This window comes from Hippopotamus amphibius, chromosome 3 (assembly GCF_030028045.1).
Source record: "Hippopotamus amphibius kiboko isolate mHipAmp2 chromosome 3, mHipAmp2.hap2, whole genome shotgun sequence".
In the NCBI taxonomy this organism is placed as follows: Eukaryota; Metazoa; Chordata; class Mammalia; order Artiodactyla; family Hippopotamidae; genus Hippopotamus; species Hippopotamus amphibius.
In genome coordinates this window covers 75,133,488-75,147,217 of record NC_080188.1, presented here as the reverse complement: position 1 = coordinate 75,147,217, position 13,730 = coordinate 75,133,488, and the positions used below count along the sequence as shown (strand labels likewise).

At 38.1% G+C, this 13,730-nt stretch overlaps 1 protein-coding gene across 16 annotated transcripts in view; it reads right to left on the bottom strand.

Moving 5' to 3' along the window:
* The window catches only part of GAB1 (GRB2 associated binding protein 1), a 122,037-nt gene that overhangs the window by 26,604 nt on the left and 81,703 nt on the right, over positions 1 to 13,730 (bottom strand). For 10 of the 16 annotated variants that reach the window (XM_057725792.1, XM_057725786.1, XM_057725788.1 and 7 more), the window contains 2 exons: positions 10,742 to 11,036; positions 130 to 355 (listed from right to left, as the gene is read on the bottom strand). In XM_057725792.1, coding sequence (XP_057581775.1) covers positions 130 to 355; positions 10,742 to 10,799 — 284 coding nt within the window. In that variant the 5' untranslated portion in view covers positions 10,800 to 11,036. Of the gene's footprint in view, positions 1 to 129; positions 356 to 10,741; positions 11,037 to 12,603; positions 12,834 to 13,730 lie in introns of all 16 variants that reach the window. The other 6 variants (XM_057725781.1, XM_057725780.1, XM_057725779.1 and 3 more) reach the window with 1 other exon arrangement.

Genomic DNA, 13,730 nt, shown 5'->3' with positions numbered 1-13,730 from the left:
AAATATAAGCCCAAAAGATGAGCTTCTAGAAATCGTTTCTTTTAAGCCTTCAAATCAGGGTTAAAAAAGTTTACAGGTAAGATGCCTAAGGGTACGCACGCAACACTCACACAGGCATATGTGGTTTACCTGGTGGGTTCAGGCTTCTTGCTTTGACAGTTGATTAGCAAGAGGTAGTCTTGAGGATCCTCCTGGATGCCAAGGGTTTCCAGGTGTGGTGGAAGGCTAATTAGCTGATACGGAGGCGGTGCAGCAGCAGAGGAGGCATCCACCTGGGTGGACGGTGGTGCCGTATTTATCGCCGATGGTAAATCAGCTGGTGCTTGCACGGAGCTGCCAGGTGGCTTCACAGGATCTGCAACATCCAAGTGTCACCATCACTGCCCATCCCATTTTAAGAACTGTTTCTTCAACACAGCTACTTGAAAGTTTGGGGATAAATTGTTGAAACACAAGGAAACAGGATAAACCAGGACAATGTACGTTAAAATACGCACTACATAAACAGCACCACTGACACAGAAAATTACTGGTTCTTGTCAAAGAGATCTGAAGGGTAGGGCTCTTTCTTCCAGAGGCTCTAAAAAAGCCAAGGTTAACGTTGCCTTGAACGCTCTTTGGTTTTGAGGCTACTGGGAATGCAGATGTTAGCTCAAGCAGCGGCGGAGTTTTTTCCATGAAAATAAAGCACTTTCTAAGCAAAGCCAACCTTCCAAGGAGACCCGTTTTATTACATGGTACCTACAGGCCCATGGTGCTGTGTTTACCAGCACCAGTGCTTTATCCCATGTTTACTTTGCTGTTCATTCTTTCCTTTCTACTTCTCAGCCAACAGGGGAAAAATATGTCTAACTCCAGGATTCACATGTAAGGAAAGAACTTTTCTTTAAGGCATCACCTCTTCCCTCAGCTCACAGCCTCATGTGCCATTTATTGGCATTCTGTAGTATTTTCATGTAAAAGGCGTCGGCAGGTAAAGAAGTAATTTATTAAGCACTTAGCTACATTCTGAGAAGACATATGAAAATAGCTAAATTGTGTAGAATGAAGTAATTAGAAAACAAGTTGAAAGCCTAGAAATAAAATCTCACTGTAATCACTGACACAACCAAGGAAATTTTTAAGGGCCCAGAAGAAAAATTCTCTGTTAGTCTGGTCAGGAATACAGGGCTATAAATCCAGAAAAAAAGGTAAATGCTCATATTTGAACAAACAAATCTGCTTATTGTCTGCTTATATTAGAACAGAAAAGGTTGGGTTGAAACTGAGACTTTCACAACAAAACATTACCTAAAGATGCTAGTAACATGTTCTACGGAATAGAACAAAAGGCAGGTCATTTGGCCTGTCGATTCCCCAGGGAAGAGTTACGTCAGTTTTCTTTTCTCTAGAGTCTACGGAATAAGTCCACGCGTTTTGTTTTTTTGTTTTTGTTTTTTAATTAATTAATTAATTTTATTGGCCGTGTTGGGTCTTTTTTGCTGTGCGTGGGCTTTCTTTAGTTGCGGTGAGTGGGGGCTACTCTTCTTTGTGGTGCGTGGGCTCCTCATTGCTGTGGCTTCTCTTGTTGTGGAACATGGGCTCTAGGTGTGTGGGCTTCAGTGGTTGCAGCACATGGGCTCAACAGTTATGGCTCACGGGCTCTAAAGCACAGGCTCAATAGTTGTGGCGCACGGGCTTAGTTGCTCCTCAGCATGTGGGATCTTCCTGGAGCAGGGATCGAACCCGTGTCCCCTGCACTGGCAGGTGGATTCTTAACCACTGCACCACCAGGGAAGCCCAGTCCACGTGTTTTTGATGAGGTCTTTGTGTATTCAATATTAACATCCATATACGCACCACAGCCAAGTTTACATAGCTCATTTCAAAACTCTTCTTCCTAGGCAGAGTAGCTCATATCTTAATGGTAAAATGTGAGTAATAACCCATGAGGTATGGCTATCTTTAGTTTATCTTTCATTGTGGGTCCCCAAAGCAAACAAAAAGGATCAGAATTCCTGAGGCAGATGCTTAAAAATGTTCCATTCTCCCAACAGAAACTCACTTAGTACTTGATGCCAGGTTGGAAGACGTGAAAGCAAGGAGCCCTCCCTAATCTGCAAGACCCCTTCACCTGCAAGTACAGTTTGGAATTTGCTCTCCAGAAATCTGTGAGTCCTGCTAGATGCTAACCGAGCATGAAATTTTCTTTCAGTTGGAGACTTTGGCCTGAGCTAAGTAGAAGCTGAGCTAATTTCTAATATTCTATCTTTGTTATGCTGCACGCAATGTCAAGTCTTCACACAAGCTCATCTAACAAAAGCTAACACTTTATGACAGAAATTAATTAATTCATTCTTTCTTATTTATGAAACGCCAGGACAGATGATGAAAAAAATTAAAAAATTTTCAACATTTATACAAGATAATGGCATAATTTCACAGGAACTCATAAGTACCTCATCATGTCTAATTGACGCTGGTTATAAACAGTGTTTATAACATACCCTATGAACCATTTTACTGTTTTGATTTTGAAACAAATATAAACAGATTTATTTAAGGGGATTTAAAATGCCAAAAATTAATCAGTGACTCAGAGTAAATCCTGTGGAGTGTTAAACTTCAGAGAACTGTGAAAATTATTTACCCTTTAAAGAGCTTAAGAAAAATATATACAACATTGAGGAGGAAAAAAAAGCAGAGGGATCAGAAGGTGGTTGCTGTATCCTATGTATCCTGCAGGGTTTATTCACAAGTCTATTTTATATACTTCTTTGTTCTACCACAGAGACATGGTAAAATTGTACAGTCCAGTTCAATGTTTCGTTCTGACCAAACAAAATCAAACTAAACACTGGGAAAACACTGCTGTATAAAACCGTATGCATTCTAGATTTCCACTGTAACTCCTAAAATAACTTTTCCAGGTGGTTGTTTTTATAGATCCACTTTCCCTTAATATTTTTTCTAAACTGGATGGCTGTACACTAAATGAACTGAGTGATTCATCTTAAGTGGGAAAAAATCACACAGCCAAGCAATCACTTTTGTCTGGCCTTCTTTTATCAACACAATGGGTCTATCTCATTTTTAACCTTCCATATCTGCCACCTGTGAATGATGCAAGTGTTTTCTTCTTTTATAGCTGCAAGAGCCTCTCAATTTTCTGAAAAAAGGACTGGGATTCACAGGTTCCTTTTAAAAAAAAAATCTTGTTCACAATATGGGAAGACTTATGAATACTTCTAAAAGGCAAGAACTAGAGAGAAACTTCTATTATGTTCACTAGCAAGCTCATGGAAGAAAAGACCTTCAAGCCCAACTGTTCCAAACAACATGGCATACAAAGGACTTTAAAAGGGAAGGGGACACCGCTTTACCACTTTGGGCTCAGATAATGCACCATCTTCAAAGTTTTAGTGTTTGGGATGATTTTATTCATGGTTATTTGACTTTACACTCAACTCTTCATATTTTAATGCCAGCATGGCATTAAATGGTGTCTAAATATTCCTTAACATAAAATTTCTAGCCGAAGTTAACCAACTGGTCCGAAAGAACAAGCTTCTCTTTGAACTTATAAAGACATGGGACTAGCCCCCATTCGCATCTTCAAGTAGTTGAGCAGACCATGTTTATTACTTTCTGCCTCACTTGGGTTTCTGACTTACTGCTCTTTCTAAGTAATGCTGGTATCAAGTTTCTGAGAACCAAACATCAGCATAGGGTGTGCTTCTGTGTGTAAAATTATTTCCTGTTGGAGGGCATGAAGAGGATTAATTAGCATCTACTAAAGGCCTAATAAGCTGCTGCAGCAAACTCTTAGCTACATTTTACTTAGAAAGGCAGTAAGTACTGCTAAGGAAAGCCTTGGTGAGTTTTCAGTGAAGAGGACTAGATCGTTCTGTGAGGAGAACCACAAGCAATAGACGGGTTCACACCATCTCTACCTTAATGCACAGTGTTATCCCATTGAGAACCATAACACCCTGGAGTTAGTGTCCCTCGCAGAAACTGGGGTGCACAGATCATGCCTTGAAATATTCAAAATAATATATTTCTTTAACCAAATGGCACAAGTGCTTAAGCCAGGGAAGCAAATCCTACTCTTTACTATGGGGAAGGTAGAATATTTCAAAGCTGATGTGCTAAGGTCCTCTGATTTTGTAACTACTGACATATCCCACCTGAGCACGTGGCGATAAAACTGGTGTTGCTCGCTTCCTGTCAGGAAACCAGATGAGAGCTTTTCCTCCCAAGATGGGCTACGTTTGCTGACAGAACATTCGTTTGTTGCTATTGCAAAAGTTTTCCCTTTATGTTCACAATTAAAGGTAAAGGTAAATAGGTCAAGGTTGCTCTAGTTCTGCTGATTCCTGATTTACCAGGTCTGTTGTAGATTTTTTTTTCTCTAAAGAGAAGCGTTTCAAATAGATCGATGTCTAATTAACCTAGCAAGTGAAAGTCCACAAAGAATATGCATTATTATTAATGCTAAAATGGCCATCTTCTCACTTTGAAACACATCCTTCTTTATGCAAGAACATTTTATAAAGGTAAATCTAACAAATGGATTCAAACAAGAAATAGCAGTAGCTGCAACCTTCAGTGAAGCAACCTGAAATGTCTCCAAATTATTTAATTAGATACTGAAGACCTTTCATCAGAGCCCAATCTATTTAATGTGCCTCAAGTTGAAAATTTTTTATCTTCTTATTTGTCATGACCATCTCCGTAACAGAGTGTAAAAACACTCTTGGAGACTTTAAAAACAAACGCTTAGTGGTGACAAATGCCTTAATTCTTATCCAGAGGTGTCATGGCATCTTGGCATCAGAATCACTTGCAAGGTATTTGAGAAATCTAGATGCCTGGGCCTCACCTCAGGAGACTCAATGAATCAAGACCTTAGGAGCAGTAGCTTGGAAATGTGTGATAAAACAAAAAGAAGACAAAACAGAACAAATAGACTCTGGTCGAATTGGTCCTTCAGAAAATACAAATAAAAACCACAATGAGGTACTACTACACAATTGCTAGAATGGCTAAAATTAATGACCCATAACACCAAATGTTGGTAATGTAGAGTGACTACAAAGTTTATATGATGCTGGCAGGAAAGCAATCGGTACAGTAACTTTGGAAAACTAAAGCTACTAAATCTACTAACACTCAAAATATACATCCTATGATAAATTGCAGCAATTTTACTCATGGGTATATACTCCAAGAAGCAAAATGTACGTGTCCATCAAAGGACACATGTATGAATGTTCACAGCAGCTTTATCTGTATTAACTAAAAACTGGAAACAAGCCAATAATGTCTATCAACATTTGAAGAGATCAATAATTTATGATATAATCACGCAATGGAATGCTGTGGAGGATGCTGAACTCCTGTGACATGCTACATGGATGGATCTTATAGACTTACTATCGGAAAAAAGAAGCCAGGCTCAGTGTCTTATTCGTATAACATTCAAGTATGAGCAAAACTAACCTACGCTGATAGAAGCAAAATAATGGTTACTTTTGAAGCTTTTTCTGGGTTTTTACTGGGACGAAGCATGAGAAAACCTTCTAGGGGACTGGAAATGTTCCATTTCTTGATCTGAGTGGCAGTTTCACAGATTTCTATTTCCATGTACAGATACAGAATGGATATATAAAGCTATATTGAACTGTACACTTTAGAGCTGTGCCTTTCACAGTAGTAAGTTACACCTGAATGAAAAAGTAAAAAAAAGAAATACAAGTTCCCTAATTAAGAAGCACTGCTTTGCAGGAATGGGAGCGTGTGTATATTCTCACAGGTTAGTTTACCTACTTTTCTAAAAGAAAGAATATCAGAGAATCACACTTTTTCTTTGTAAAGCCAGTATTATCTGGGCATTTTGAGAAAAACAACTCAACTGATGAAGAGGCAACTTTCTAAACTTGCACCTGAAATGAGACCAGAAGCCTCTGCGCCAAGTTAGTTAGCTGTGCTCAGCCCTAAGCCTGAGTTTCCCGGCACTTGCTTAGCAGATTTTTCAGCTTCCACCTCGGTGTAGAAACAAAAATAAACCTGCACATTTCCAAGAAAAACAAAAGAAATTAGTTTCTTGGTCTCAAGTCTACTAAATAAAAGCATTCATAGGAACCACACACAGTGCAATGAGCTAGAACTGAAAAACAGATTCAGCCTGCCAGCATTCTGAGTATTCAATAATAGCAATGGTCACCTGGGGCAGCGGAAATAACATGGTAACGATATTTTGAGAGGTTCCTGGAATCAAAACACAGGTCAGATTTTTCCCCTCTCCTTTTGTTTTCAGGAGAAAATTAGTTATTCTCCTAGGGACTGGGGATAGTTATGTTCTCTGACTGTAATACCAAGCATAGTCTATTTCTTCCCACGTCTACGCTGAAACTAGGTACAGTGAAAAGTCATTTTGTGTTCTTAGTTTTAAGCCAGGAGTGGGGAGCACATTCGGGTGTCTGAAAAGGGAAGAGCACAGGGCTCAGGGGATCCATCTAGGTAAAGACAAAGGCACCTATTATTTTGTGAGTGGAGGAAGCAGGAGAATAGAAAGTAGGTGGTAAAGGTAATGGAAGAACAAAGACATTTTGATATTTACCTTGTCATATTAAACCATATAATGTGATCACAAAGGATAATAGCAGTTCTCTGTGGTTTAGAATTTGATACAAATCTTTAAATATGTGGGATTTTTAAAAAGGCATCTAGCAAAGTCAGCTACTACAAATGAACAGGGAAATACAATGGGTGGCTTTAAAGCCTTTTAGCAGTTTTGCTACTGTGCATCAAAAACCAAAATTACAGAGCAAAATAAAATATTTGTGGCTCCTTGATACTACACAATGAAAGGCTGCTCATCTTTCACTGATTTATTCCAAGAAACTCAAGCCTCCAACACAGTCTAGTAAGACATTTCTAACTGTGGCTGTTTGGGAGATGGCCAGGATTAACTTGGAAAAAAAGTCTGAATTGTAGAGTTGAAAAAATAAGCACAGTTGCATTTAGATATAGCCCAGGAACTAAATTTAAAAGTATTGGCGAATTGAAGTCCTTAGGCGCTTGTTTTAATGAACAGATAAAAATGATTTGTGATTAGCATAGCTATCCTTGGTAACCAACACAGCTTATATACATCAAATTTGATTAATCATATGATTAATTTCCTTACAACCTCCCCTTTTATGGATACTGTGAAGATTACAAGTTCACAACTGAGAGCTTCACTCAAGGCAAATATACTTCTAATCTGTTTTTATAAGTATTTGGGAGTTTTGCCACTGAAAAGGTAGCTTTCAAGTTTTGAAAGATCCCCCTCCTGGGACTTCCCTGGTCATCCAGTGGGTAGGACTCCGTGCTCCCAAAGCAGGGGGCCCAGTTTCGATCCCTGGTCAGGGAACTAGATCCCACATGCATGCTGCAACTAAGGAGCCCACGTGCCACAACTAAGACCCAGCACAACCAAATAATAAATAAATATTAAAAAAAAAACCCTTCCCCCTCCCTATACTAGTAAGTTTATGAAGTGAAAACAGGCATTGTAACCGATTCTGACTATTAATGCCAATGAAGATGTTCCACTAAGGACAAAAATCAAGTTCTCAGTACGGTATCAGCTATAGTCACACAGCCACTTAAAACTACCTAGGCTTTTCCTGATCCTCCTGAGACGAAATCAGCTGCTATCTATGTTTTTCTTTTTTCTTTAGCAGAGCACCTAACAACAGGTATTATAATGCCTAGATTATTTGCCTGTCTCTCCTACTAGAGTGACTTAAGCTCTATGAGGGCAAGAACTGTATTTACACACTCCCACAGTATCATATTGTAACATATGTAATTACACCTTACCATTATATATTAATACTTTAATATATGTTAAAGTGCGATTTATATGAATAAATACAAACACAGGCACATACATGTACATACATATGTGTATAACTTGTACTAATCAACTGTAATGAATTATTTTGGGTATGAATCGTCTCTCACTAGATGCTCAGTTCTCTGTCTGTAATACTTCCCATCTGTCTCCCTAACTAGTCACCTAATACATATTGGTTGAATGAATGCCCAAAGCCTAAGAGAGTGCTGGTAAACTCAAATAATTGGATAGATTAGTGAATCAATTTTCTAAAGCAGACAAAACTTATCTACTGCCCAGAGGTGACTGGGTGTTTGCCAAGCTCCCAGATGATAAGAATAATTCTAAGGTGGACAAATGGACCAGACTCCATGCCTTAAAACTTGCAGAGCTAATCTGGGACACCTCAGCATTACAAATTCTCATTTTGGGGGTTCTCAACTTTACCGCTAAAAGTGCTTCCAAAAATTACACACTCACATTCCTTAACTGAAGAATGCACTAAGAGGGCATCTCACATCCTTTGCTGAATAGGAGAATTATCAAGAAAAGAGAGACAGAAGAACACCTACTGTAGTCTTTCAGATCTGCTGAATCTGCACAGGCAACCAATGGAGACAGAAGTCTGCCTTTACATCCCCCCAAACGAATTCTAAATTGAAAAGGTAGCAGGCAAAAGAATAAACATCAACACAAAGATTACACAACTACTTAAATTATTTTAGCTGAAAATCCATCACACAAGGAAACGAATGTGATGTCTAAACTCAGTCATTATCATGACTGAGTGGCTGTAAAATAACCATTAAAAAGAGAGTCATCTCATTTGTGACTTTGAAAAATCCTCCACTGCACTCAAATACAGATCACGTAGGCAAACAAGAAGGGAAAGGAATTTAATTGGAGTTTGAAATAATACCCACAGGCCCACTTAAAATGTGAACATATTTAGTAACCTTACAAAAACAATTGAAGCTTTAATTCCACATGTGCAACAATTTCTTGAGGCTTTTTCATCAGCAGAACTCTGTTGAAGAGCTCTAGGTCATCAGCCTCCTGTCTGAATCAGACGCCTCCTTCCCCTTTCTCAGGGCTGTTTTCCCTGGAGCATTCTGGAGTCCCTCAGCAAGGGGTTTCCCCCAGCCCACTGGGCCAATCCCAGCCCTGGAAGCCTTCCTCTGGGGGCTGCCTGGCCAGAGAGGAAACAGCATGCTGACCTGAGCTAATTAGAGATGATGCCTGTTTCACTTCAATCCAACTCTTGATGTTGACTGTTAACACAGTTTTTCCAGCCTCACTGAATCTCCAGCACTCCTAAATATAGATATTTGGAAATGCACGCTTGTCAATGTGAGTATAACCATGAAGACAACGGGGTCAAAGACCCTATTTAATAAGGTCGCCTTTATTTCTGATTCTTGGCTTTGCAAATTAGTATTGGCGTCCCCTAGGTGGGTTCTTAGGGTTTGTTTAAAAAGGAAGAGAAGTAGAGACGTAGACAGGGAATATAAAAGGTCACGACAGCTATATAAAAGCACCCAAAGAGGAATTATTTCCACTTGTAAAATTCTCCTTGAGGCCTTTAATCCCTCAGCTCTCCCCAGGAAAGGCACCCAAATCTCAGATCCTCGAGCAAGTCTTGCCTTTATCCTTCATAGCCCTCTGCTCTAACCGGGGAGGAGTCTACTCTACCTCTGGGTCCTTCCCTAGCCCTAAGCCTGCAGGTTCTGCATCTCTCCTTTCATTTACGTAGATAGAATACTACTTCCTTCAAAAGCCTACAGTTCACAACTGTAGCTCCAAGAAGCTTTTCTTCACTACCTCTTTTTCAAAGAGCCCTCTCTTCCTCCATGCTCTTTAGGATACCTATGTAAAGTAAACTCATATGCTTGTTACTTTTCTATCATATTTTGTGACTGAGTTTCACTTGCTTTTCATAGGTACTGGTAGTTGTCTTGGTCATTTCATAGCTTCATAATCCAACAGAGTTCAAAAAATAACTCCTGTGTCCATCACAGATGAGTGGATAAGGAAGATGTGGTATATATATACAAGGGAATCCCACTCAGCCACCAGAAAAGTAATTTTGCCACTTGCAGCAACATGAATAGACCTGGAGGGTATTATGCTAAGTGAAATACGTCAGCCAGAGAAAGACAACTACTGTATGCCATCACTTACATATGGAATCTAAAAATTACAACAAACTAGTGGATATAACGAAAAAGCATCAGACTCACAGAAACAGAGAACAAACTAGTGGTCACCAGTGGAGAGAGGGAAGGGGGAGGGGCGATATAGGAGTAGGGGATTAAGAGGTACAAACTATTAAGTATAAAATAAGCTATAAGGATATACTGGACGATACAGGGAGTACAGCCAATATTTTATAATAACTATAAATGGAGTATAACCTTTACAAATTGTGAATCACTACATTGTAGACCTGTAACTTAGATACTATTGTACAGCAACTATACATCAATTCAAAAAAAAAAAAACCTCTTAAAGAATCAAGCTGAGCAACGTGAAAACGCTATTTTTAATAGGTTAAAATAGTCAAGTATCAGCAGTGTTATAAGGTTCAACTTAATATTTATATAGGAACTCAAGAAATGCTCCTAAATAAGTATGTCTTCTTGCCATCTTCTTCAGGACATTATTTAGACACTGCCCAAAATGGTAGTCTCTCTTTCTAAAATTTATAAAAAGTTTCTCCCTAAATTGATTAAAAGGTTTGTTTCTTCTAAATGTTGTTACTATTATTAAAAAAAAATACTGTGTACCTGAAATAACAAAGAATTTTATAACAATTTTTAAAATATAGTAATAAAGGAGAACTCAGGTTGAATCACAGAATCTTGAACTTACCTTCTTCTGTAGGATTAAACCCACAGATGTCACAAATACAACGAACCCACTTATTCATCTCCTCCTCACTGTCTGCTACCAAGTAGAAAATCCGGTCAATGGTGTTGATATCAAATATGTAGCTGTTTTCAAACTCTTTTTTGTTAAATGTCAATCCAGCGTCGACTTGTTGACATAAATTTAAATCGATAATACGGATAGGCTTCTTGGCGTGATCATTTTTGTAATATTCCAAGACATCTGGATCTCCAGTTAAACGGCCGCTGCGTAACACAAACCATCTCCTCTTCCATGCCTAGGAACAAAACAAAAATATCCACCAAGTGTTAATTTGAGAGCAATTTTTCAAGAATACGCATGTCTGTCAAACCAATTTTACAAATGCATTGACTAGAGAAAGTCACATACAATGTTTTGTTTCCAAAGAATAATCTACCATTCTAGCAAAGTTTACTGATGCCTCAATTAACTTAATAATGTGTGTATGCACATTTATTATTTTCTACATCTTGCGATAAAATATTAGAAGACACTGATTGATAGATATTAGAAGATATTACATTGATATGTAATATCAAGTAAACAAACCAAGGAAGATTTCATTTTTACTAAATATAAAAAAGCAAATGGTGCTGTGAAAACTGGATATCCATGTGTAAAAGAATAAAGTTAGACCCTCACCTTACATTATACAAAAATTAACTCAAAATGGATCAAAGACCTAAACGTAAGATCTAAAACTATAAAACTCTTAGAAAAACATATAGGGAAAGATTCATGATATTAGATTTGCCAGTGATTTCTTGAATATGACACTAAGAGCACAGGAAACAAACAAAAAAAAAAACAGGTAAACTGGATTTCATCAAAACTTAAAACTTTAAAAAAATTTTGAAGGGCATGATCAAAGGGTAAAAAGGCAACTCACAGAATGAGAGAAAATATTTGCAAATCACATGTCTGATAAGAGATTAATGTCCAGAATACATAGAAAACTCCTACAACTCAGTGACAACAACAAAAATAAACAACCCAATTAAATAATGGGCAAAGGACTTGAATAGACTTCCCAAGAAAGATATACAAATGACCAATATGCACAAAAGATGTTCACCATCACTATCAGTAGAGAAACGTACATCAAAACCATAATGAGATACCACTTCACACACATTAGAATGGCTACTATCAAAAAGGCAGAAAATAACAAGTGTGGGCCAGGATATGAAGAAATTGGAACCACTGCTGGTGGAAATGCGAAATGGTGTGACTACTGTGGAAAACAGTATAGCAGTCCTTCAAAAAATTCCAGTGTGGGTACACAACCCAAAAGTATTGAAAGCAGGGTCTCAGAAAGATATCTGTATACCCATGTTCATAGCAGCATTACTCACAGGAGACAAAAAGTAGAAGCAACCCAAGTGTCCACTGAAGAATGAAGAGATAAATGAAATGTGATATATATATATATGGATATATAAAATGAAATATTATTTAGCCTTAAAAGGGAAGAAAATTCTGGCACAATCTACAACTTGGATGAACCTTGAGACATTAATGCTAAGTGACATAAGCCAGTCACAAAAGGACAAATTTTGTATGATTCCATTCATATGAGGTACCTACAGTAATCAAATTCATAGAAAGAGAAAGCAAAATCGGTGCTTGCCTAGGGTTGGTGGGGGGTAGGAGGGACGGGGAGTTAGTATTTAATGAGTAGAGTTTCAGTCTGAGAAGATGAAAATGTTCTGGAGATAAATGGTAGGGATGGTTTCGAACAACAATGTGAAAGTACTTAATGCTATTGAACTATACACTTAAAAATGGTTAAAGTCGTAAATTTTATGTTATGTGTATCTTACCACAATTTTTGTTACAGCATTGTTTTGAAGCAATGTTTTCTCATGCCTTAATATCATGCCATATTTTAAGCTATAGATTTCTCTCTCTCTCTTTTTTCTTTCTTTCTTTCTTTCTTTCTTTCTTTCTTTCTTTCTTTCTTTCTTTTTGGTTGAGGCGGGGAGAGAGAGGAGGGAGGGGACAAGGAGGAGGGAGGAGAAAAAATGGTTTACAAGCTTTCCTGGTCTCTCACCTGGAAAGTAAACAAAGAAATGGATTACGGATAAAATCTGTATTCTCAAGAATGCGATACAACTTAAAAAAAAAACAACTTTCTCCTTCTCTTCCTAACAAACATATATTGGCAACCTGGACCTACACTCAACATGCAGTCCCTCTACAAGTTTGGTAAATTTTGAGTTTGATATTATACCTACAGAAACCTAACATTCTTTCACTATTACTCTCTTTAAACTCTACATTGATCAGATAATAAAAGCAGAACAATTGTCTGAAACAGTCGGCTTCATCAGTCTGTAAACCCAACACCTCTGCCTGGAGACAAAATGAAGCCTCCTTCCTCAGCGGGCAGCCAGCCAGATCAAAAAGAGGCCAGTGTTGGCAAGACTCAGTCACCTACTAAGAGACATTCTCTACTCCAGATGGAGCAGAAAAGTAAGACCTCCCAAAAGGGACACTCAAGAAGTGGAAGGACTGAGAAACAGGGCAATTTATAAACCCCAAGGGAATCAAATGTTCTTCATGGCCATCTTACACTTCTGTTCATATGGAGAGCATAATGGAGTACCAGTCGCATCTCAGTCCTTTAGTTCTGGAAAAGTATAACGAGACAAAGTATGTTTCTTCTAGTGATAACTTTGGGTAACGACAGCTTTACACTTCTGGCATTTTCAGACATTTTCTTCAGAGCAGTATATGAGCTGAGTGCTCTACCTATAGTCTAATAAGAACTAAGAATGCTCATGATGTTGGTACTGTAACATAGGCCAATTTTCCCCAAAACATTATTTGTTTCTTCATTAACATATACATCAGTCTATTTTTAAGACATCTACTAAATTTATAATCACTGAAAGCAATACTACTATGACATGATAGGGTCTCTCTATTATTTTTTTCTTTTGCAGAA